Source organism: Caenorhabditis elegans, chromosome II (assembly GCF_000002985.6).
Source record: "Caenorhabditis elegans chromosome II".
NCBI lineage: Eukaryota > Metazoa > Nematoda > Chromadorea > Rhabditida > Rhabditidae > Caenorhabditis > Caenorhabditis elegans.
The window spans coordinates 454,774-478,803 of record NC_003280.10 but is presented as its reverse complement, the minus strand read 5'-3'; the positions used below and the strand labels follow the sequence as shown (position 1 = coordinate 478,803).

At 33.6% G+C, this 24,030-nt stretch overlaps 7 protein-coding genes and 1 non-coding gene across 15 annotated transcripts; 5 read left to right on the top strand and 3 right to left on the bottom strand.

The window, feature by feature from the left end:
• Nucleotides 1–952: 952 nt before the first annotated feature.
• On the bottom strand, nt 953–5,301 carry W07E6.5 (G_PROTEIN_RECEP_F2_4 domain-containing protein). 2 transcript variants are annotated; one of them, NM_001383780.2, is made up of 7 exons: nt 2,346–5,301; nt 1,870–2,164; nt 1,691–1,782; nt 1,553–1,648; nt 1,294–1,425; nt 1,172–1,244; nt 953–1,078 (listed from the first exon to the last, which is right to left on the bottom strand). In NM_001383780.2, exons 3-7 carry the CDS (start codon nt 1,725–1,727, stop codon nt 1,009–1,011), a joined length of 408 nt encoding a protein of 135 aa, NP_001370830.1. In that variant the 5' UTR covers nt 1,728–1,782; nt 1,870–2,164; nt 2,346–5,301; the 3' UTR covers nt 953–1,008. The 2 variants fall into 2 exon arrangements, 1 of the variants encoding a protein (NP_001370830.1); NR_131402.1 differs by having other exon boundaries at nt 1,009–1,078; nt 2,346–2,547.
• nsun-1 (26S rRNA (cytosine-C(5))-methyltransferase nsun-1) lies at nt 2,864–7,542 on the top strand (the record flags this gene model as incomplete). Of its 2 annotated transcripts, NM_061341.7 has the most annotated exons (9): nt 2,864–2,961; nt 3,008–3,203; nt 3,250–3,685; nt 4,365–4,656; nt 4,854–5,130; nt 5,521–5,789; nt 6,530–6,728; nt 6,939–7,042; nt 7,206–7,542. In NM_061341.7, the coding sequence occupies 9 exons, from the start codon at nt 2,869–2,871 to the stop codon at nt 7,332–7,334; spliced, it is 1,995 nt and encodes a 664-aa protein (NP_493742.1). The 2 variants fall into 2 exon arrangements, with proteins under 2 accessions (NP_493742.1, NP_001303796.1); NM_001316867.3 differs by lacking the exons at nt 2,864–2,961; nt 3,008–3,203; nt 3,250–3,685 and having other exon boundaries at nt 4,399–4,656; nt 7,206–7,334.
• Nucleotides 7,543–8,328: 786 nt separating this feature from the next.
• tomm-22 (Mitochondrial import receptor subunit TOM22 homolog) lies at nt 8,329–10,430 on the top strand (the record flags this gene model as incomplete). Of its 2 annotated transcripts, NM_061340.6 has the most annotated exons (2): nt 8,329–8,492; nt 10,124–10,430. In NM_061340.6, 2 exons carry the CDS (start codon nt 8,334–8,336, stop codon nt 10,292–10,294), a joined length of 330 nt encoding a protein of 109 aa, NP_493741.1. The 2 variants fall into 2 exon arrangements, with proteins under 2 accessions (NP_493741.1, NP_001368584.1); NM_001381316.1 differs by lacking the exon at nt 8,329–8,492 and having other exon boundaries at nt 10,247–10,294.
• Nucleotides 10,431–11,438: 1,008 nt separating this feature from the next.
• nfyb-1 (Nuclear transcription factor Y subunit nfyb-1) lies at nt 11,439–17,137 on the top strand (the record flags this gene model as incomplete). 2 transcript variants are annotated; one of them, NM_061339.7, is made up of 8 exons in its annotated part: nt 11,439–11,672; nt 12,251–12,412; nt 12,561–12,761; nt 14,234–14,352; nt 14,627–14,783; nt 15,424–15,500; nt 16,131–16,230; nt 16,601–17,137. In NM_061339.7, the coding sequence occupies 8 exons, from the start codon at nt 11,468–11,470 to the stop codon at nt 16,789–16,791; spliced, it is 1,212 nt and encodes a 403-aa protein (NP_493740.1). The 2 variants fall into 2 exon arrangements, with proteins under 2 accessions (NP_493740.1, NP_001303801.1); NM_001316872.3 differs by lacking the exon at nt 11,439–11,672 and having other exon boundaries at nt 12,268–12,412; nt 16,601–16,791.
• Nucleotides 11,899–11,955, bottom strand: W10D9.7. The gene has a single exon (NR_050807.1). It is a non-coding gene; the product is annotated as an Unclassified non-coding RNA W10D9.7 (non-coding RNA).
• A 907-nt stretch (nt 17,138–18,044) lies between the features above and the next one.
• Nucleotides 18,045–20,038, top strand: W10D9.3 (MKRN2 opposite strand protein-like C-terminal domain-containing protein; the record flags this gene model as incomplete). 3 transcript variants are annotated; one of them, NM_001395802.1, is made up of 5 exons in its annotated part: nt 18,045–18,047; nt 18,481–18,603; nt 18,650–18,750; nt 19,568–19,787; nt 19,858–20,028. In NM_001395802.1, the coding sequence occupies 5 exons, from the start codon at nt 18,045–18,047 to the stop codon at nt 20,026–20,028; spliced, it is 618 nt and encodes a 205-aa protein (NP_001382729.1). The 3 variants fall into 3 exon arrangements, with proteins under 3 accessions (NP_001382729.1, NP_001364715.1, NP_001303800.1); NM_001377685.1 differs by lacking the exon at nt 18,045–18,047 and having other exon boundaries at nt 18,479–18,603; nt 19,858–20,038; NM_001316871.1 differs by lacking the exons at nt 18,045–18,047; nt 18,481–18,603; nt 18,650–18,750 and having other exon boundaries at nt 19,737–19,787.
• Nucleotides 20,039–20,913: 875 nt separating this feature from the next.
• On the top strand, nt 20,914–22,721 carry gvd-1 (Mediator of RNA polymerase II transcription subunit 21; the record flags this gene model as incomplete). 2 transcript variants are annotated; one of them, NM_001267083.3, is made up of 4 exons in its annotated part: nt 20,914–21,056; nt 21,105–21,222; nt 21,925–22,081; nt 22,447–22,704. In NM_001267083.3, the coding sequence occupies 4 exons, from the start codon at nt 20,933–20,935 to the stop codon at nt 22,582–22,584; spliced, it is 537 nt and encodes a 178-aa protein (NP_001254012.1). In that variant the 3' UTR covers nt 22,585–22,704. The 2 variants fall into 2 exon arrangements, with proteins under 2 accessions (NP_001254012.1, NP_001303803.1); NM_001316874.4 differs by lacking the exons at nt 20,914–21,056; nt 21,105–21,222 and having other exon boundaries at nt 21,926–22,081; nt 22,447–22,721.
• Nucleotides 22,722–22,735: 14 nt separating this feature from the next.
• Nucleotides 22,736–23,858, bottom strand: W10D9.1 (uncharacterized protein). The gene is made up of 3 exons (NM_061337.5): nt 23,584–23,858; nt 23,453–23,532; nt 22,736–22,827 (listed from the first exon to the last, which is right to left on the bottom strand). Exons 1-3 carry the CDS (start codon nt 23,656–23,658, stop codon nt 22,788–22,790), a joined length of 195 nt encoding a protein of 64 aa, NP_493738.2. The 5' UTR covers nt 23,659–23,858; the 3' UTR covers nt 22,736–22,787.
• Nucleotides 23,859–24,030: the final 172 nt, after the last annotated feature.

Genomic DNA, 24,030 nt, shown 5'->3' with positions numbered 1-24,030 from the left:
TATTTTGCCAAATCAGCTTGACTACACAGTCGAAACATCTAAAGTGCGTGCTAGGAATTTTAGTAGGAACTTGTTAAAGAGAGTTTATCAAGTTTTGGCATTACCGAGAGCACCAGGAAGCTTGAAACAGACTTGAACATCAAAGATCGGAAGAATCAGAACCAGTCTGGAGATCCCACGAGAACATTTCGTATTAATTTTTAAAGTCAAAACTGCTTATATGAACTCATTTCTAACTCAAACTTGATTTGAGCTTTGTCAAAAATTCCAAAATCTGTTGATTTTAGTAAAAATCGTGAAAAAAAACGGGGGGTCCTATAGAAGTTTCACACTGGATTTTGACGTTTTTTCCAGCGCGACCTCAGTTTTTGAGATAAACTTCTGGAAAAAAATGTATATAGGTTTTTTTCAATTTAAAAACGAACGGCATTAGCAGTTTTTCGAAAAAATTTTCGGAAGTTCCTCAAACCTTCAAATTAGGGGGGGTCCTATAGAACTTTCCCACACTGTATATTTTAAAGGAGTTTCTTGTATCGAAACTTTACATTTCTAGAAAAAGTACAATGAAGCGATTTAAAATTGCTTTTAGTTGACAGTTATGATTTTTCTAGGCTATGGCTGTCTTTTTCTTCGATGCCTACAAACGCCTACACGCCTACACGGTAGACTCACTGGTATGACGCAGACAAGTACTAAATTGTCATCGTCCGGCTTGCTCTTTGTTCTGACAGTTTTATCTTTTTTTATAGGGTCAAAAACATGTTTAAACAGACATGGGGAAAACAAGCAAGGTACGCAGGCAGGCAGGTAGGCAAGATTCAAAAATGACAAGGTCAATGTCAAATAATTTGAACCAACAATATTAGCTCCCTCTGCCCATTTCCAATTTCCAGAAGCAAGTCGGACCGATGCCAGAAAAGTTAAATTTCCTAAAGCGGGAGAATGAGCATGAAAACGCACTTTATTCACATACATTTCAATACAAAAAATACATTTCTTTTTAAAATTCTAGTTCAATTCAATGGCAGGTGGGGCAGTCTGATTTTGTGTGGGATTTGATGGTACGTTAGAAATCAATCTGAAATGTAAAAAATAAGAGTTTGGCTTTCGCAGTCCATATTCTTTGAATATGAAGAATTTCTTAAACTGTTACAAATGAAAAATGACTTACATTACTTTATTGAGCGAGTTTTTTAAGAAACCGAATCGGACAACGGAGAATTGTAACGAAAACGCGAGTTGGGCTGAAGAAGAAATTTTGTTGTATTTTTCATGAAAAATATATCAACATACGAGACACGATTGTACTAACGTGTACATATATTCCGAGAAAAGAAGGTGCCCATAGAAATAACGCGCAAACAATCCACAAAATGAGAAGAACCCATAATTCACTGTTTGAATAATGTTTTGGAGAATGACATTCTGAAAATTTTGAGATAGCTATCCTAAGTAACATCGCAAAACTGGTCAAAAGGTTATAATCTGCGGAATATAGGTAATAGTTTTCCTCATTGTATTTCTTGGTCAAAATAAGTAACTAGAAACTAACTCAGCGAGAAAAACGATGTCGACGCAACAAAAGAGAATATTGAGAGTGAGCAGAAATTGAACACCCTTTTCTGGTAATCATCCCATTTCGGTTCTCCTGCAAAATAGCTTAAAATACAGTTTTAACTTTAATTTTTACCTTTTATCAGCGTGACGGAAGCTAATAAAATTAACATCCACGGAATGAATGCGAGTTCCAGCGAAAACTTTTTCACAAATTGAGCAGCAACTCTAAAAATTATATTTCCAAAAATAGAGCAGAAAATTGCAGATTTTTAAAATTTAGAAATAAATTCCAATTGTACTCGTTTCACTCACTTTTGTTTTAATAATTGGTGCGTTAGCTTCAGCTTTTTTTTCTTTTTAATACAGGCGGTATAGCGAAGATAACAGGAAGACCGCCACTATGGTCGTAACAATAATTGTCCCTGCAGCAACAATTTTCAATCTGAACAACCAATCCTTGATAAGCAGTCCCCAAACTAATTCGTCTTTCAATGTCTTTGCATCCTCTGTACAAATTACTGAAATAGCCAGAACACAGAGAAGGAGTTGGCTTAGATATCCAAACAAGGCTAGAACAGAAGCAATTGCCAGTTTGAATGCCTCGACTCTGAAATATTACAATAAAATAATTTACTATTCGGGCGTTGTTTCTCGAATCGCAAAAATGTTTGACGCTTGGCAACGACGGACATTGCCAAACGCTGATATTTTTGGCAATTGTCAAAATTGCCGAGCATAAAGTTAATTGACATATATTCACACTCTTTTTCTTTCAAAAACTTCCCTACCAATACATTTTGGCATGTCAGCGTTGTTCGAGCTCCAAATACGTGTTATATTGTTAACGCATATTTTTTGACTTCTGTAACTGTGGATTCTGCATTTCCTGCATCTGTTTTGGCTATTGTCGGCGCTGTTTCTTCTTTAGTCACGACGAGTGGCAATTCCTTCTTCGACGTGAAGCCGCCATCAGCCTTTGAGGCATCAGCCAGAGTTCGCGGTCTAGAAACCCCCACACGGCCATCGTCGGCAAGCGCGCTCTACCGCACGCCTGTGCAATTTTCAATGCAATTTCTTTCGAATTTAGGCGATCGATTTTTCGGCTTTTCCGTTGCTTTTCGTCAGTTTTTTGTGGTGTTTTATTTTGAAAATATGTGAAAAATTAAATTTTGAAGTTAAAACTTGCATAAAACCAGTAAAACATTGTAAAAATCAGTCTCAAGCGGAGGAATTGGGGTTTTCACTTTTCTCGCCATTCTGTCACTATTTTCTGCGTTTTTTTCAAACTTTAAGAAGTATTTTTCAGGTAAAATGGCAATTGTCAAGAAGAAGAAGGTGTCCGCTGCCTCAAAAGCTGCTACAGAGAAGCCAGAAGTTAAGAAAGCCGTTAAAAGACCTGTTGCAGTGAGTTTTTGCACTAAACATTCACGACGAAGCTCCAATTTTTTAGGAAACCGAGGCAGTGACTCCAAAGAAGAAGAAGCTAGTGAAAAAGGTGAAGAAATCGGCGAAAAAGGCTCATGAGGAGGAACCAATCGAGCAGGTCGAGAAGCTGCAGCTTATCGACGATGACGAGGACGGCCTGGAAGGTCTCAGCTTCCCAGGAAGTGACGATGAAGATCTCAGAGATGACTATTCCGATGATGGTATGGGGGAACATCTGAAAACCCTGAAATTAAAATTTTTTTCCAGATTCCGACGCCGGAGATCATCTGCCAATCGAGAAAAAATCCGCGGCTCTCGACAAGCAGAAGGAGAAGATTATCGCTGAAGGAGAGGAAGAGTTGCAGCTAAACATCGCAAATCAAGCGACTTTCGAGCTTCCAACCGTCGAGGAGATTGAAAATGAGATGAAATCCGTGCCAAACTTGGAAATTGTGAAGCAGCGTATTGCCGACGTCATCCAGGTTCTTGGAGACTTCAAGAATCGCCGAGATCCACAGAAATCGCGTGAAAACTATGTAGAAGTGCTGAAGAAGGATCTATGCTCACAGTATGGATACAATGACTATTTAATGGGAAAATTCATGGATTTATTCCCAAATGGAGCGGAGCTATTGGAGTTTTTGGAGGCTAACGACAATCCGAGACCAGTAACCATTAGAGCCAACTCGCTCAAGGTTAAACGGTAAAATTTGGAGGTTTTTGGATTTCTCGGCATAAATAGTCACATAAAATTGAAGTTTTGGACATAAAAAATAATGCAAAGCTATTCAATTTTGAAGATTTTCAGCTAAAAATTATTTTCCGCGATTTTCAACTGGAAAGTGATAAAATTTCCATGTCCTCATCTTGAAAAATAGTATTGATCAGATTGGGTCTGCTAGACTACAAACTACAAATTTCGATTTAGCAGACCCAAGTGATTTTGAATAAATTGGGTCTGCTAGACTACAAACTACAAATTTCGATTTAGCAGACCCACGTGATTGTGAATAGATTGGGTCTGCTAGACTACAAACTACAAATTCCGATTTAGCAGACCCACGTGATTTTGAATAGATTGGGTCTGAAATTCGGTCTGTTAGACTAATTTAGACTTAAAAGTGCTGATTTTTCACGAATTTCAACTCAAAATTGCCCACTGTCTTTAGTTCTGATCTAAAACAGCTCATTTTCCATAATTTTGGTCCCAAAATCGCCAGTTTTCACTATTGTATTATTTAAAATCGTTTAATTTCTACTCATTTGGACTAAAAACTGGTCTTTTTTATTACTTTTGAACTAAAAATTACTCGTTTTTCACCAATTTGTTGTCAAAATCGCTCAATTTTCATATTTTTAAGCTAACAATTTCCATTTTTCAGTCGTGACCTCGCTAAGAACCTCATCAACCGTGGAATGAACGTGGATCCAGCCGCCGATTGGACTAAAGTTGGACTCGTTGTCTATGATTCTCAGGTCCCAGTTGGAGCAACTCCCGAATACTTGGCCGGACATTATATGATTCAAGGACTCAATTCACTGCTGCCAGTGATGGCCTTGGCTCCACAACCAGGAGATCGTGTATTGGATATGTGTTCTGCTCCTGGAGGAAAAACCAGTCATATTGCTGCTCTTATGAAGAATAGCGGAGTTTTGTTCGCTAACGACGCGAATGTACGTGAAAAATTGATGAAAATAGATAAGGCTGAAATATTACAATTTTCAATCTAAAAAGTAGAAAATTTGACATTTTCGAACGAAAAACTATCAAAAGTTGCCTGGTTTTCATTGGGAAATTCCTAAAAATTCAATTTTCATCCGAAAAAAATTGATTTTTCATCAAAAATCTCCCGAAAACTTTATTTTTCCAGTTCACCCGTTGCCGTGCTATCATTGGAAATCTCCATCGCCTCGGAGTCAACAATACCGTCGTTTGTAATCTGGGAGGAGAAGAGTTCTCGAAAATCCGTCCGAATGGTTTTGATCGTATTCTTTTGGATGCACCATGCTCTGGAACTGGAGTTATTTGGAAGGATCAATCGGTTAAAACATCCAAAGATTCACAGGATGTTCAGAGACGTCATACTATGCAAAGACAGCTGATTCTCTCTGCTTTGGACTCGTTGGACGCTAATTCTCCGAATGGAGGTGCGGAAATTTGCAAAAATCACGAAAATAGGACCCAGAATAGCGAAAAAGCGTCCAAGATTGAAATTGTTTTTCTAAAAGCCACATTTTTTCTCTAGAAACCGAGAAATTCTCAATTTTTGCACTAAAAACTATTTCAATGTGCAATTTCTCCTGAAAATGATAAAATTGCGGGAAAATCTACAGAACAAAAACTATAAAAATCGGCTCTGGAATAGCGAAATAACGTTGAAATCGAACATTTCTTGATTTTTGCACTAAACTTATCGAATTTTTCAATGTTTTTGTGATTTATATTTTAAAAACTGAAAAATCGCTCTCAAAGAGCATAATTTTGCTCCGAAAATATTGAAAACCCCCGTTTTTCCAATTTTAAATCTAATTTTCCAGGATATCTCGTGTACTCCACGTGCTCTGTACTCGTCGAGGAAAACGAAGCCGTCGTCAATTTCCTTCTGGAACGTCGTCACTGTGAACTTGTTCCAACTGGATTATCGATTGGTGTGGATGGATATACACGATTCCGTGATTATCGTTTCCATCCGTCACTTTCAATGACTAAACGCTATTATCCACATGTTCATAATATTGATGGATTCTACGTGGCAAAGATCAAGAAGTTGTCTAATGCGAAAATGAGCAAGCAGGGTGTCATGGAGGTAAAAAAATGCGGAGAAAATTGGAAAAATTGACGGAAAATCCATTAAAAATGAAGAAAATCCCGAAAAAACTACCAAAAATTGGTCTGCTAGACTACAAACTACAAGTTTTGGTTTAGCAGACCCAAAGTTTTTGGTCTGCTAGACTACAAACTACAAGTTTTGGTTTAGCAGACCCAAAGTTTTTGGTCTGCTAGACTACAAACTACAAATTTCGATTTAGCAGACCAAAGTGGTTTTGATGAAATTTGGTCCGCAAGACTAATTTAAGCTTAAAATTTCTCAATTTTTACAAATTTCAACTCAAAATTGCCCATTTTCCAGAATTCCTAATCGAAAATAGCTTATTTTCCACTATTTTTGTCTCAAAATCGTCAAATTTCACGATTTTGATGTAAAATTACCACTTTTTCTCCAATTTTTGATCAAAATCGCTCAATTTTCATGAATTTACTGTTAAAATGTCCCATTTCTCAGCCCTAAACTCAATTTTTCTGCGTTTTTTTTTTTCATCGAAACTATCGAAAATTTAACCTTTTTACATTAGAAAAGCTGAAAAATTTACAATTTTCGTGTGGAAAAATCACTAAAAATTAATTAAATCCTGAATTTTAACAAATTTTATCAGAAAATGAATTATTTTGATGTAAGAATCTTCTTAAATCACGGAGCTTCGACAAAATTCTGTGTTTTCGTGAAATTTCCAAGATATTAGCCCCTAATTTATGTCAGTTTTTCAGAAAGAAAAGGAAAAGGCCGCCCAAAAATCGCAGAACAAGAAGAATAAGGCTGAAGCTGAGGCTTCTGAGTCTTCAGATGATGAAGAGGAGAAGAAGAATGGTGTAGAGGTTAATGGACAGAAGAAGCCAGCGAAAAAGCAGCAGCAAAAGAAGCAAAAAGCCGATGGTGATGACTCGGATGATGATAATAATGCTCCAAGTGCGTAGAAATTTGAGGAAATTAGCTGAAAATCTGCTTTTTTTGAGCCAAAATTATGAAAAACTGAAGAAAATTTACCAGAAATTGCTAATATTTTAAATCAGAAGCTAAAAATAACTCAAAATTATATTTTCCAATGTTTTTACTGGAAAAAATGGAAAAAATAGCAATTTTCTTACTTAAAAACCATCAAAATCCTCCATTTTTCAGTGAAAAACATTGGCTCCGGAGCTCGTGCGAACAAGAAGCGTCGTAATCAGAAGAAGGCAGCCGAGAAGCAGGCCGCTGTCAAGGAGGATGACGGTTTCAATACGGTACGGACTAGATTTCAGAAAAATCAGTTTTTGAGGCTTTTTTCAGCCGAAAAAACCCAAAAATTCGTAGATTTTACTTTTAAAATCCTAAATTCGAGCCATTTTCTCACTGAAAAGCTTTAAAAAATGCCAAATTTCCATATAAAAATATTATTTTTTGCAGGTTGGAAACGTGAAACGCGCCAAAAAACCGACCCAATTCAAGTCAAAAGTGCCAAAACGTGCGGCCGCCCGTACCGGAGCAAAATCGGTGAAAAATCGTCGAAAGAAGATGTTGGCCAAGCAACAATAGGCTCATTTTCCTCAAAATTTGGCTTTTTTTTTTAATTTTTCGACGAAAAATATCCAAATTCGCCTGAAATTCACCAATTTTTCGTTGATTTTATTCTATTTTTTGCCCCTTTTTTGTTGTTTTTACATTGTTTTTCGTTATTTTTTTTGTTCCAATTATTCCCATCATTGTTAAACTTTTTTATATATCCGTCGTTTTTATTCCAAAAAAAAAATAATTTTTTTGATTTTTTTTTTTGCTTTGAAATTTGAGCTTTTCATTGGTTTTTAAGCCTGAATTTTATTTTTTTTTTTTGTAAAAATTTGCTGGAAACTGGCAAATTCTCATTTCAGGGAAAAAAATCGGAAAAATTGACTTTTTCAAACCGAAAACGCGAATTTTTCTGTTTCAAAACTCATTTCAATCCGGTTAACGGCAAAAAATTATGTGCAAAAGCTGAAAATTTGCCGTTTTTGCACAGAAAATCCAAATTTTGCTCTTTTCAATCTCAAAAAACATTAAAAATTTCAAAAACAATCAGTTTTTGACCAAATTTCCACGATTTTCAGTCTCTGAAATCTCAAAATTCACGTTTTCTTCACTAAAAATCCGCTAAAATCGCCTAAATTTCAGTAAAAATGGTACTGGTTCGTGACGAAAATTTTTCTGGAAACCGGCAAATTCTTATTTTTGGAGAAACATTATCTGAAAAATGGACATTTTTAACCTAAAAAGCGAATTTTTCTGTTTCAAAACTCATTTTTAATTCAGTTTTCAGCAAAAAAATCAGCGCAAAAGCTCAAAATTTCCGGTTTTTTGGACTGAAAATCCCAATTTAGCACACTTTTAAACCTCGAAAATCATTGAAATTTCGAAAAATATTCGGTTTTTTGCATTGTAAAACGCCAATTTCCAGTGAATTTCCATGTATTTCAATCTCTGAAAGCTCTAAAAATTCACGTTTTCTGCACAGAAAAATCCCAGTTTTTTCACCAAAATCGCCGCAAATTTGCAGGAAAAATGGCACTGGTTCGTGACGATTTCGACGATATTCCAGACTCGGAAATTCATGAGACAATTGTTGAGCGAATCGAAGGATTAGGGGAAATGTTCCCAGATGCACTTCGTTCAGCAGTTCATTCAACTGTTGATTGGTCGATTTGGGGTGTTAAGGGAGTGGTAAGCGCTGCCGATTTTTGAGAGTTTTGAGACGAAAATGGCGCGCTGAAAATGCTGAAAATCACAGAAATTGACATAAATTTCATGAAAAAGCGGCAAAAGTCACCGAAAATGATTGAAAGTTTAAGAAAATCAGCCAACAATGATTAAATTCTGCAAAAAAAATCCAGAAGTCGATCTACAATGAGAAATTCGGACTTTTCCGGGAAAAGGCACTGAAAATATCATTTTTTTTTTTGCCCAAAAAATTCCGGGAAAATCGATTTAACATCGGCAAAAACAGCCAAAAATTGATTTTGACGCTAAAAATATTTAAAAATTCCGAAAAGTTCAATTTAAAAACTCTATAACACAAGTTTTCCACCAGATTTCCCGAATTTCTGCTCTAAAAACCGAAAAATTTTGATTTTTGCAATAAAAAAACTGGAAAATCAACAATTTGACAATTTTTGAACATAGAAAAAGTTGAAATTTTGCTTATTTTACACTGAAAACTCCAAAAAAAAAACTCAATTTTCCACCAGATTTCCCGAGTTTCTGCTCTAAAAACTAAAAATTATCGATTTTTGCAGTATAACATCTAGAAAATCAACAATTTGACAATTTTAAACTGAAAAAAAGTAAAAATTCGGCCTTTTTTATTTGAAAACTCAAAAAAATCTTATTTATTCCTCTAAAAACCAAAAATTATTGATTTTTGCTATAAAACACCCAGAAAATCAACAATTCGGCAATTTTGAACAGAGAAAAAGTGGAAATTTCGCCTATTTTACACTGAAAACCCGAAAAAAATCAATTTTCCCCGAATTTCTGCTCTAAAAACCAAAAATTATCGATTTTTGCAAAAAAAAAAATCACAATTTGACAGTAAAAACTCATATTTCACACTGAAAACTCCAAAAAAAATCAATTTTCTTTCAGTTTTCCTGAATTTCTGCTTTAAATACCAAAAATTATCGATTTTTGCAATAAAAACCCGGAAAATCCGTGATTTGACGATTTTCAACTGGAAAAAGCCAAAATTCTTCATATTTCACACTGAAAACTCTAAATAAAATCAATTTTCTTTCAGTTTTCCTCTAATTTCTGTTCTAAATTATAAAAATTATCGATTTTTGCATTAAAAAACCGGAAAATCAATAATTTGGCAATTTTGAACCGAGAAAAAGTTGAAAATTTGCCTATTTTACACTGAAAACTCTAAAAAAGATTCAATTTTCTTTCAGTTTTCCCGAATTTCTGCTCTAAAAACTAAAAATTATCGATTTTTGCAGTATAACATCTAGAAAATCAACAATTTGACAATTTTAAACTGAAAAAAAGTAAAAATTCGGCCTTTTTTATTTGAAAACTCAAAAAAATCTTATTTATTCCTCTAAAAACCAAAAATTATTGATTTTTGCTATAAAACACTCGGAAAATCAACAATTTGACAATTTTTAATAGAGAAAAAATTAAAAATTTGCTTATTTTACACTGAAAACTCTAAAAAAGAATATGTTTTCTTTCAGTTTTCCCGAATTTCTGCTCTAAAAACTAAAAATTATCGATTTTTGTAAAAAAATCTCAATTTGACAGTAAAAACTCATATTTCACACTGAAAACTCCAAAAAAACTCAATTTTCTTTCAGTTTTCCCTTACAAAAAGCACAATTTGGGTTGTATCTACAACGTCATTGATCGCCTTCCTTCCATACATTATCGAAAAGGAACGAAGTGATTTGGAAAAGACTCAAGTGGCTCAGCAACGTCAAATGCTTCTCGGACCATCTGCGGCCATTCAACAAGCCAAAACTGCTTGAAAAACTTGATTTTCTCGCCGAAAATCCCCCTTAAAACCGTCTGAAATTGATCTTTTCCTAGATTTTCCCCTGTTTTTCGTCTTCTGATAGCTTTTTTTGCGATAGAATTCATTATCATATAAATTGTTGATTTTCTAACATTTTTCAAGGATTTTTCTAGCACAATATCCCGGTTTTTTCATCCAAAACTTGTATTTTTATCGATTTTTTTGACGTTTTTCACTTTTTCCAGGTAAAAATCCGAATTTTAAGCTTTAAAAAGCCTTAAAAAACACAAAAATTGCAAATTTTCGCGCTGAAAGTCGCATAAAATTGAATTTTTATAATTTCTGTTCGAAAAATCTTCAATTTTTCGCTGAAAAATTTTTTCCCTGGCAAAAATTCAAATTTTGGGTCTGCTAGGCTACAAACTACAAATTTCGATTTAGCAGACCCGATTTAGAAGAAAAAACGAAGAGTTTTCAGTCTAAAAAGCTTGAAAAATAGCCTTAAAACTTGATTTTTTCGCTTTTTTATTGAAAAAAAACAAAATTTATCATTTTTATCCCAGAAAATCGCTGAAAACCCCGAATTTCGCCTATTTTCTTCGTTTTCACCCAATTTTCTTCAAATTTTCGCAATTTTCAGCTCATTTCCATTATCTAAATTTTTTGCAGCACTGTATTCGGGTTATTTCATCCAAAATGCGTATTTTTATCTTTTTTTCTTGTAGTTTTTCACTTTTTTTCAGGCAAAAATATATGAGACATCGAATTTTAAGCTTTAAAAATGCTTAAAAACACAAAAATCGTCAATTTTTGCACTAAAAGTCCCAAAAACTTCAATTTTTCTAATTTTTATTCGAAAAATGTTCAATTTCTCGCTGAAAAATTGCTTTAAAAAAATTTAATTCTGAAAATTTTTGGTCTGCTAGACTACAAACTACAAATTTCGATTTAGCAGACCAATGTGATTTTTAAGAAGAAATTACGAGTTTTCACTTCGAAAAGCTTGAAAAATGGTCTTGAAACTTGATTTTTCCTGTTTTTTAATCTAAAAAATTAAAAATTTAGCATTTTCAGCTCGGAAAATCGCTGAAAACCCCGAATTTTTGCTATTTTTCCTTGTTTTCACCTTATTTTCTTCAAATTTTCGCAATTTTCAGCCCGTGTCCACCGTCTAAAAGCTCCCAAAATGGATCCAAAACCCATAAACGAAGGAATGTTACTGGAGGATCATGATCATGGAATGCCTGAAGAAGAAGAAATAACAGAAGATGATATGAATGGAATTCATAATATAGAAGAGGATACACGAACAATTAGTGAAATAGCAATGGAGCTTCATCATCCGAATAAAAGTCAAGTTTTACTTGATCAGGAACGATTTTTGCCAATTGGTATGGGAAAACATGCGGAAATTTTGATGAAAATCGATAAATTCCCGGAATTTTACACGAAAAATTGAAATTTCTTGAAAAATCTAGACTGAAAAGTGAAAAAATTCATAAATTTCCGATAAAAACCGCCATTTTTTCTAAAATTGCCCTTTAAAATGAAAAAATATCACATGGGTCTGCTAAATCGAAAATTGTAGTTTGTAGTCTAGCAGACCAATTTTGTTCAAAATCACTTTGGTCTGCTAAATCGAATTTTGTAGTTTGTAGTCTAGCAGACCAAACTTCTTCAATATCTATTGGTCTGCTAAATCTAAACTTGTAGTTTGTAGTCTAGCAGACCAATTTTGTTCAGAACAACAATGGTCTGCTAAATCGAATATTGTAGTTTGTAGTCTAGCAGACCAATTTTTTACAATTTTTTTTTCAAAAACATAAATTTTCGACAAAAATCGATTTTTTTTGTAATTTTTTTTTCAAGAATTGAAAGTTTCTCTGCAAAAAGGCATCAAGCTCGAGATTTTTCAATTTTTTTAAAACAAAAATCGTTGAAAATTCTCCAAAAATCCCAATTTTTTCAGCTAACGTGGTCCGAATCATGAAAACTCAAATGGATCCGCAGGCGAAATTGGCAAAAGACGCAAAGGAGTGTGCTCAAGAGTGTGTTTCAGAGTTTATAAGCTTTATCGCTTCGGAAGCCGCTGAAATATGCAATATTACGAAGCGGAAGACTATTACTGCAGGTAAAACCGGGAAACTCCGTCTAAAATTACCCGCAAATCGTCCAAAAACTACAATTTTCGCATGGAAAACCTTTTTAAAAACTCAAAAACAGCCCAAAAGCCCAAAAAACCCTAAAAACCGCAATTTTCAATATAAAAAAATTTCCAGACGACCTGCTCACCGCGATGGAAGCCACAGGATTCGACAATTACGCGGAGCCAATGCGAATTTTCCTTCAAAAGTACCGTCAGGCTCACAAGATCACTGGACCAATTCACAGAACACACCCAGACTACGTACGGCCTCCACAATTTCAAATGGATCCTTTTGTTCGGCCATTATTCTTCGATACGGAGCAAGGACGCAGATGTTCGTGTGTGAAAATCGGAAAATTTTGCCTGAAAATAGATTAAATTGATGGAAAAATAGAAAAAAAAACTGGAAATTTGACTGGAAATGGATTAAATTTATGGAAAAAATAGTAAAAAACTAGAAATTTCACAGAAAATAGACTAAATTAGTGGAAAAAAATAGAAAAAACGAAATTTGACAGAAAATAGACTAAATTTATGGAAAAAATAGTAAAAAACTAGAAATTTGACAGAAAATAGACTAAATTTATGGAAAAAAATAGAAAAAACGAAATTTGACAGAAAATAGACTAAATTTATGGAAAAAATAATAAAAAACTAGAAATTTCACAGAAAATAGACTAAATTTATGGAAAAAATAATAAAAAACTAGAAATTTCACAGAAAATAGACTAAATTTATGGAAAAAATAGAAAAAACCGGAAACTTGAAATTTAGACTAAGAATTGTTTTTTTTTCAAAGATTGAAGTACTGAGAATGATGATTTTTCATTTAAAAAAATTGTCAAAACTCTGAATTTTTTGCTGAAAAATATTCAGAAGCCGAAATAATAGTAAAAAAACGGTGAAAATTGCATTTTTTCCACATAAATCTCAAAAATTCATTTTTCAGTTTTTTTCAACTACAGTATCCTTTGAAGTCATAGAAAAAATTACAAGATTCGCAGAAAACTCGAAAAAATCATAATTTTAACGCTAAAAACTTAAAATTCAGAATTTTTGGCTTTTAATTTCGGCTTCTGAGTATTTTTCAGCAAAAAATTTAGAGTTTTGACACATTTTTAATGAAAATTATCATTCTCAGTGCTTCAAGCTTTGAAAAATTAATGGGAAGAATAGTAAAAACCTGAACAAAAATGGTTTTCTCTGGAAAAATTCCTAAAAATTTTTTTCAGAGCTTGAAGCACTGAGAATGATGATTTTCCTTTAAAAATTTGTCAAAATTCTAAATTTTTTGCTGAAAGTTGCACAAATTCTTAATTTTGAATTTTTAGCGTTAAATATATGATTTTTTCGAGTTTTCTACGAATCTTGCAACTTGTTCTATGACTTTCAAGGATACTATAGTTAAAAAAAAACTAATAATGCATTTTTAAGATTTATATGGAAAAATTGCAATTCTCACCGTTTTTTTCCCAAAATTTTGAATTTTTCGCGAAACTCAGCAGCTTTGCATAGTAGTTTCAAGCGACTTTTTTTCGGAAAAATACCGAAACTTGCTCTGAAAATGCCATATAACTCCTATAAGGATTACTGTAGTTTCTCTACAAAAATAAATTTCTGTGACTCATGTCCTTCTATCCAAATTGATGGCTGGAATATCGGTATTCTCGGCTGAAACATGCAATAAATACCGTATTCCAACCAACAATTTGTGCAATAGAGCACATTTGTCACCGGAGATGCGGAAGCTATGCCCAAATTTTCAATTTTTCTAGGAAAATGATGAAAAAAATTGCAATTTTCCAGGTACCGAGACTCAATACGTGATAAATGGCAGTGAAATTGTGAAAAATGCTCCATTGGGAGAAGAATGGAATGAGCAAACTGGTACATTGAATACCCGCGCAGATGGATATTATATGGAGGTGAAAATTGGATTTTCTGGATGGAAAACTGTGGAAAAATGGATTTTTCCACTAAAAACCTGAATTTTTAACTCAAAAATTGATTTTTTTAACTCAAAAATTGAATTTTTAATTCAAAAATTGAATTTTTAATTCAAAAATTGAATTTTTAACTCAAAAATTGAATTTTTAATTCAAAAATTGAATTTTTAACTCAAAAATTGAATTTTTAACTCAAAAATTGATTTTTTAACTCAAAAATTGATTTTTTAACTCAAAAAATTCGATTTTTCAGGAGCCAATGGAGCCGATGCCGATGGAAGAAGTAGAAATTGAAGAACACGAGGAAATTATTGAGCAAGATTCACTTGGAGCCATCGCCTTGGAGCAACAAGGCCAAATGCAGATTTATGTGGATCCAAAGACGAAACAACATTTTGCAGCGAAAGAAAGTACGGAATTTTTTATGAAATTCTGAATTTTCCAGCGTGAAAATTGGAAAAATTGAGAAAAATCGATTTTTTTTTGTGAAAATTCCGGAAAAATCGAAGTTTCGCCGATTTTGTGGCGTTTCCAGAAAATTTCTCATTTTTTTCCTTAAAAATTAGAAAAATTAGATTTTTACAGCACAAAAAAAACAGAAAATTGAAATTTTCTTGATTTCCAGCTCAAAAATTGGAAAAAATGGTTTAAAACCGATTTTGAACGGAAAAAATCTAGGAAAATCGATTTTTTTTTTGGTGAAAACTTCAGAAAAAATCGAAATTTCGTCAACTTTTGTGGATTTTACTGAAAATTCCCTATGTTTGCCGTAAAGATTAGAAAAAATTGGTCCAGATTTGATTTTTACAGCAGAAAACTAGAAAATTCAAATTTTTTTTGATTTTTAGCATAAAAACTCGAAAAAATTGGTTTTAATTTGATTTTCTACCTGAAAAATCCGAGAAAATCGATATTTTCCCGATTTTTATATTAAAATTTGTGAAAATTGACATTTTCTCGATTTTTCTGAAAACAATTGTGAATTTTCTCGATTTTCTGTCAAATATCTAAGAAAATGTTTTTAAATAATTCCGGAAAAGCAAATTTCAGCTCCGAATGGCATGGAACTCTACCCTCTGATCATCCAGGACACCCCACTGCAATTGGAAAATGTTTCTGGGCCAAATGTACGATTTCCAGCACTTTTCACAGCGAATTTCAGATTTTTAGTGCGAAATTCGAATTCAGCGCCTCAATTTACCCCCAGAACCCTGTTTCCCCGTCTTCTAGCTCAACATTTTGAATATTTCGGGTTACTGTAGCCCCAAGAGTACGCAAACACCGACTACTGTAACCCAAAGCACCAGATTTTACGGCATTGGCGAATTTCGAGCTGAAAATTGATTTGACGGGGTAAATTGGAGTGCTGAATTCAAAAATCGTATTTAAAATTTCAGAAAATTTGATTTGAAAATCGGAAATTTTGAAATTTTCAGACAAATTTTTTTTTGGGCAAAAACCTTGTAATTTTGAAATTTTAATGCGAAATTCGAATTCAGCGCCAAAAATTACCTTCATTTTCCTTTTCCCCGTGCTTCTAGCTCAAAGTTTGAATATTTTGGGTTACTGTAGCCCCAAGAGTACGCAAATACCGACTACAGTACCCCAAAACACCAGATTTTACGAAATTTGCGAATGTTGAGCTGAAAATTGATTTCCCGGGGTAAAATTGGAGTGCTGAATTCGAAAATCGTATTGAAAATTTCAGAAATTTTGATTAAAAAATTTTTTTTGTTCGAAATTTAATATTTTTTCAGCAATTCGTTATGAATATGCCAGATGGACGAGCAATACCCCACGGAATGGGACAAGAAGAGCCTCAGCCAGTGTCAAGTAGCTCAGTTATGCGGAAAATCGGTAAAATATTGCATTTTTTAGTGATTTTCTGTTCAAAAATGCTGAAAAATGGAGATTTTACTGGTTTTAATGGGAAAAAATCAAGTTTTTAGCATTTTTGAGCCATTTTAATCGGGAAAAAAGTGATTTTGAAGCATTTTAACCCCAATTTTCCAGTTTTATAAAATGAATTTTCCGATTAAATAAGTGTTTTCATGTATTTTCAGCTAATTTTTAGTCTTTTTTAATCGAAAAAACTGATTTTCAGCCAATTTTTCTTTTAAAAAAAGTGATTTTAGGCATTTTTGGCCTATTTTTACCTATTTTGCATATGTTTTTTTCAGAAAAATGAAATTTTTGCACATTTTCAGTCAATTTTCCCGATTTTCAGGTCAAAATCCGTCTTCCTATGCCCAGCAGCACCACCACGTCAGCCACGTGGAACAACACGATGACGTGGAATATGAAGAAGAAGAAGAAGTAGATCAAGTAGAGGAGGATACAGTACCCGTTCCAATCGCGCCGAGACCCGCAGCCACCCGAGTTCAGCCGAAACGAACGCCGACGAAGAGGAAAAAGTAGAGAAAATTGCAAAAAATGATAATTTCTCGATTTTTATTGTATTTTTCGCATTTTTTCACCCTGAAATCCCAACTTTTTGAGGAATTTTTAAAATTTTGCACTGAAAATCACCATTTTTACCGAATTTTTTATTGGATTTTTTCTCATTTTCCCTCAAAACTGAATCTGAAAACTGCAATTTTTGCAAAAATTCAATTTTCCAAAATTTTCCATTTTTCATTGATCTCCATCGTATCCATTTCCTTGACAACTTAACATATACAATTGTAATTATTTTTGAAATATTTATTCATTTATTTATTTATATCTCTAATTTATTGCAAAAAAATAAATTCAATTATACCCCAATGCCTCAGTTTTCACTTAACCACCAAAAAAATTCGTTTCAAATCGATTTTTCAATTTTTCCACACTTTTCCCATTGAATTTCAAATTTTCAATGCGAAATTCGAATTCAGCGCCTCAAATTACCCCTATTTCCTTTTTCTCCCGGCTTCCAGCTCTAATTTTAAGAAAATTGGGGTACTGTAGCTCCAGGAGTACGCAAACACTGACTACAGTACCCCAAAACGCCTGATTTTACGACACTTGCGAATTTTGAGCTGAAAATTGATTTGACGGAGTAAAATGGGGTGCTGAATTCTAAAATCGTATTAAAAATTTCTGAAAATTTTTATTTGAAAATCTGAAATTTTGAGATTTTCAGAGAAATTTTTTTTTGAGGCGCCAAACTTGTAAGTTTGAATTTTCAATGTGAAATTCGAATTCAGCGTTAAAAGTAACCCTATAGTCCGTTTCTTCCGGCTTCTAGCTCGAAATTTTAAAAATTTGGGGTACTGTAATCCCAAAAGTGCGCAAACACCGACTACAGTACCCCAAAACGCCAGATTTTACGACATTGGCGAATTTTGGGCTAAAAACTGATTTGACGGGGTAAAATAAAGTGCTGAGTACGAAAATCGTATTGAAAATTTTTGAAAATTCGATTTGAAAATCTTAAATTTTGAGATTTTCAGACAAAATTTTTTTTGGCAAAAAACTTGTAATTTTGAAATGTTTAATGTGAAATTCAAATTCAGCACCTTAAATTGGCCCTTATCCCCGGTTTCCCTGGTTTTCAACTCAAAAATGAGAAATTTTGGGTTACTGTAGCACCAAGAGTACGCAAACACCGACTACAGTCCCCCAAAACACTTGATTTCACGACATTGGTGAATTTCAAGCTGAAAATTGATGTGACGGGGTAAAATAGGATGGTGAGTTCGAAAATCGTATTGAAAATTTTTGAAAATTCGATTTGAAAATCTTAAATTTTGAGATTTTCAGACAAAATTTGTTTTTGTTTAAAAAAAAATCGAAAATTTCAAATTTCAATGCGAAATTCGAATTCAGCGCCTCAAATTACCCCTATTTCCCTTTTTCCCCGGCTTCCAGCTCAAAAATTGAAGTTTTGTGGTACTGTAGCTCCAAAAGTACGCAAACACCGACTACAGTACCCCAAAACACTTGATTTTACGACATATGCGAATTTCGAGCTGAAAATTGATTTCACGGGGTAAAATGGGATGCTAAATTCGAAAATCATAATAAAATTTTTTGAAAAAAATTTGAAAGTGAAATTTTCAGATTTTCAGGCAGAAAATATTTTTCCGATTTTTTTGAAATTTTTGTTTCAAAATTAATTTACAGCCCCCCAACAAAATGTACATATCTACAGTAAACCATATCGGGTGCACCACACGATTTCTCCTTGTAGAACCACTAAATTTCAAATCAAAATGCCCGGATTGTCAGGCAAAAATCGAGAAAAATGTGAGAAAATCTGGAATTTTTCATAGAAATTTTTGGGTTTTTTCAGGAAAAATGGACGATTTCAAGGCTCCCATGCCCACTGGCTCAGTCACATGAGGATTTAGCGTGTGGAATTGTGATAAAACCATCAAACGGGCATTTTAAGAGGTAGAAATCGAAATTCAGCAATTTCCAGTCAAAATTATACATTTTCAATGCAAAATTCGAGTTCAGCGCCTCAAAATACAGCTATAACAAATTGTGTGGGGTTTCTAACTCAAAAATTCAAAATTTTGGGTTACTGTAGCCCCAGAAGTACGCAAACACCAACTACAGTACCCCAAAACACCTGATTTTACGACATTTTGCGAATTTCGAGCTGAAAATTGATTTCACGGGGTAAAATGGGGTGCTGAATTAAAAAATCGTTTTGAAAATTTCAGAAAAAATTTTTGAAAGTCTGAAATGTTGAGATTTTCAGCCAAAATTCCGGATTTTGACCTTTTCCACTGAGAATTTCAAATTTCTAATGTAAAATTTGAATTCAGCGGCACAATTAACCCCATGAAAGACTTTTTTCCAGTCTGGTAGCACAAAAATTGAAGTTTTGGGTTACTGTAGCACCAAGAGTACGCAAACACCGACTACAGTACCCCAAAACACTTGATTTCACGACACTGGTGAATTTCAAGCTGAAAATTGATGTGACGTGGTAAAATAGGATGGTGAATTCGAAAATCGTATTGAAAATTTCAGAAAATTTTTTTGAAATTTTTTTTTTTTGAAATTTTAGGATTTTCAGGAAAAAAAAATTTTTGAAATTTTTTTTTCAACATAAAATCTCAGGCTAAATCAAATTTTATCAAGGTTTTAAGACTCCCGAAGAGCAAATTTTCATCTAAAAAGTCTGAAAATAAATTAATTTTGCAAAAAAAAAAAATTTTTCAAATTTTATTCGAAATTTTGAAAAAATCTGAAATTTCAGCTACAAACTAGGAGACGATCTACATATTGGAATTTCGAATTCTCAAGGTTTGATCTACTCTTTTTGGACAAAAGGAATCGAAATTGACACGTCCAAGTGGGAAAATTCGCTGAAAATTTTGGATTTTCGAGCATTTTTCTTTGAGAATTTGAATTTATTGGATAATTCAATGGATTTTTTTGTGGAAATTCAGAGAAAAATGAAGAAATTTGATAAATCTGTGAGTTTGGAGAAAGTTTTTTGAAAAAAAAAATTTTTTGGGAAAAAAATAATAAAAAATTTTTCTTCAGAAATACATGGAAAACGATTGGAATTGCTTCGATTTTGTGATGGAATACATGAAATTCACAAATTACCGGAATTATCGCTCAAAAATCGATTTTTTGGAGGAATTTGTGACGAAAAAATTGGAGAATGTTGTGAAATATTGCATGCTTTTTGAGAAATTATCCAATAAATAATGTCGATTTTTTTGTGTTTTTTTTTACGATTTTAGAGGTTTTTCAAGCCGGTTTTTGTACTTTGTATTGATTTAAAAAAATTGTTCTAACAATTAAAAAAAATTTGGGGAAAAACATTTTTTTCGAAAAAAATTTATTTAAAAACATTTTTTGCCTTTTTGCTATTAAAAGTATATGACTAAATTTTGAAAATGGTTTTTTTCTGATAAATTTAAAAAAAAATTAAAATTTTCAAATCATACCCATTAATTACAAAAATTCTTGATTTTACTCTATTTTTCACTCAGAATTTCAAATTTTCACAGCAAAATTTGAATTCAGCGCCACAAATGAACCCTGATCACCGGTTTTTCCCAGTTTTCAGCTCAAAAATGAGAAATTTGGGTAACTGTAGCTCCAGAAGTACGCAAACACCGACTACAGTAACCCAAAACACCAGATTTTACGACATTTGCGAATTTCGCGCGGAAAATTGATTTGACGGGGTAAAATGGGGTGCTGAAATCAAAAAAATTGTGTAAAAAATCGATAAAATTTGAGTTGAAAATCTGAAATTTTAGATTTTTAGATAAAATTTAGGATTTTGGCGCTTTCCACTGAGAATTTCGGATTTTCATTGCAAAATTTGAATTCAGCGCCACAATTTACCCTTGATCCGCGGTTTTCACGGCTTACAGCTCAAAAATGAGAAATTTGGGTAACTGTAGCTCCAGGAGTACGCAAACACCGACTACAGTACCCCAAAGCACCAGATTTTACGACATTGGCGAATTTTGAGCAGAAAATTGATTTCACGGGGTAAAATGGGGTGCTGAATTCAAAAATCGTATGGAAAATTGTGAAATAAATTTCCAAAAAATGTTTTTTTTTCTAAAATTCAATTTTTTCCAGTTTTTTCAAAATTATGGCGGATTTCTTGGAGGACTCTGAGCAAAATGATCGAAATATCTGCCAAACAGACTTCCTAGCCGATCAATTCGAAAAATTTACGCACGATTATCGCGAGAAAACCGAACCAAAGTGTTGTGGTACGGGCAGTTTTCTGAAAAATTTTTTAAAAATCCAAAAAATTTCAGCGGAAACCGACTCGGATCACTCGAAATGTGAACAGGCTGAAGGAAAATCGAAACGAGCGAAAAAGGAAATTGTGAATGTGACGAGAAAGCTGCAAAAAGCACTTATTTCGTTGGAAATGTATGGAAAAATGGGAAAAATATCGATTTTCAGCATTTTGCACATAAAAATTCGAATTCAGCCCCTCAATTTACCCCGTGGGACACTTTACCTAATCCCATAGCTCAATAATTGAAGTTTTGGGCTACTGTAGCTCCAGGAGTACGCAAACACCGACTACAGTACCCCAAAATATCTGATTTTACGACATTGGCGAATTTCGAGCTGAAAATTGATTTCACGAGGTAAAATGACGTGCTGAATTCGAAAATTGTATTGAAAGTTTTTGGAAATGGCTTTGAAAGTGTGAAATTTGAGAATTTTCGACAAAATTTCGGATTTTGACATTTTACACTGAGAATTTCAAATTTCTAATCTAAAATTCGAATTCAGCGCCTCAATTTACCCACTATGACATTTTTGTCTGGTTCCGTAGCTCAAAAATGGAAGTTTTGGGTTACTGTAGCTTCAAAAGTCCGCAAACACTAACTAAAGTACCCCAAAACACCCGATTTTACGACATTGACGAATTTTGAGCTGAAATTTGGCTTATAGGGGTAAAATGTGGTGCTGAATTCGAAAATCGTATTGAAAATTTTTGGAAATAATTTTGAAAGTCTAACATTTTGAGATTTTCGTACAATTTTATGATTTTTTCAAAAAATTTTTATTTACATTCTTCTACTTTTCCAGCCGGAAATTTTTTTAGAAAAATATTTCCAGGATGCCAAACGCGTCGGACCTCCTCATCGCCCTGCGTGACATCAATTCTCAGCTGCGTGACGTCATCGTGAAGCAAAACTCGGAGTTCTCGACTTCAACGATTCCACTGCCGGAATATGATACAGTGGATATGCAGGCACTACTCGGAACTGAAGAAGTACGGGAAATTAATCGTAAAAAAATTTTTTTTTGAAGGAAAAACGGATTTTTCGTGCTGAAAACTTCAATGTTTCGGAAAATCAACACGAAATTCGAATTCAGCGCCTCGAATTACCCCCAAAACCGGTTTTCCCGGCTTCTAGCTCAAAATCTAGAATTTTGGGGTACTGTAGCACCAAAAGTACGCAAACACCGACTACAGTACCCCAAAACACTTGATTTTACGACATTTGCGAATTTCGAGCTAAAAATTGATTTGACGGGGTAAATTGGGATGCTGAATTCGAAAATCATATTGAAACTGTTAGAAAAAATGATTTGAAAATCTGAAATTTTAAAATTTTCAGAAAAAAAATTTTCCAGGTAGCTCCCCAAAAATCGCTTCTCGAGCTTGTCAAAGAGGACCAACAGCGAGTTCAGACGAATTTGGATCGGATTTTAGCAGAGGCGGAGATCCTACTTCAAGAGTACGATCACATGAAAAATGGACTGAAAATTTGAATAAATTCCTTTTTTTTTTGTTGATCTCTGAGTATTTAGAAAACTGCTTTTGGGAATTTCGAAAAGAGATAGATTTTCCTTAAAATAAAAATTGTTTTTAATGAGAAGTAAAAAAAAAATTAAAATAATTATTGACTGGGTGGTTTTATTTCTTCGTTCCACCACTCTTCTTCACTTTTAAAGCCACCTCCGTGCTAGAAATATCACGAAAGGCGTGAATCTCTACATCGTCCCAAATCGATTCTGGAAACGGTACTAGTCCTAAATCACCCCGCCACTTTTTTTCTTTTTTTTGTTCGTTTTTTTTTGAACACGTGGAATAATAACTCGTTCAGATTAAACCAGGATCCAGTTCGAATACTGATTTCAACTCGGCATTCTCTTCTCATGCAGCGCCATCTCGGACGACCGTCAATTTTCAAACTCATATCGTGCCCATTTTTGCACTTTCTCTCAGACAAAATCAACCCTTGCTGCTGCAGAAACTGCAGTGCTTCCGTTTCGGTCCTGGGCAAATTGAAGACATTCAGTACTGGGTCTTTCAGTACGGGTAAAAAAAACCAAAAAAAAACGAACAAAAAAAATAAAAAAACAAGTGGCGGGGTGATTTAGGACTAGTACCCTGAAAACTTTTTAAAATTTGTTGATTTGTTTAAGAAATATTGGATAATTACCGTATTTCCTCTATTAGTCGTTACAATTAGGGGTGCGAGACTAACAGTGGAAATACGGTAGATTTTTTTTTGCCTAAAAATTTGAATTTCACCGCGAAATATTAGAATCAAATCTGCATGAAATTTTTTTCTAGTTTATTAAACCCCGGCCACAAAATGGAGGCTCCAACCAACCATAAACGATAAAAACTTACACTTTATTAATAATATCCATGGAATTGATTACATTTCTGAATGCAACATGCGATAGTTTTCTCAAATGGAATGGTTTTTTCTGTAACAAAATCATTGAAATTTTCTTGTATATAATAAGGAAATAACTCACTTTAAGTTTTATTTTTATTACCGCAATTATTAAAAAGGCGGTGATTATTAAGAGTAACAGATAGTCGAGGAGCATTTTGAAAATGGTTCGCAAAAAATAGTATTGATCGACACAGTAACACAGTAAGAGAAACAGAGCACTAGCTAGAGACGTCACGGACAGATGGGGAGACCCAATAAGATTCTCACTATGAGAGGTCAATAGCTGAGCACGCTGTATTCAATTTCCAATTGACTGGGAGGGGGGGGGAGGGGATTGTGCACCATTTCCTCGCTGCTGCAACCCATACTATATTTTAGATCTTCCTCAGATAAAACAAATCAGGACGGTTGTAGTGAGCGGCTCCTTGGCTAGAAATATCAAAAGTGCACAATTTGTCTAACACAAAAGCAGACAAACAATTCATTAGATGGTGACTCTTGCATATTTCTAGCCATGGAGTTATCA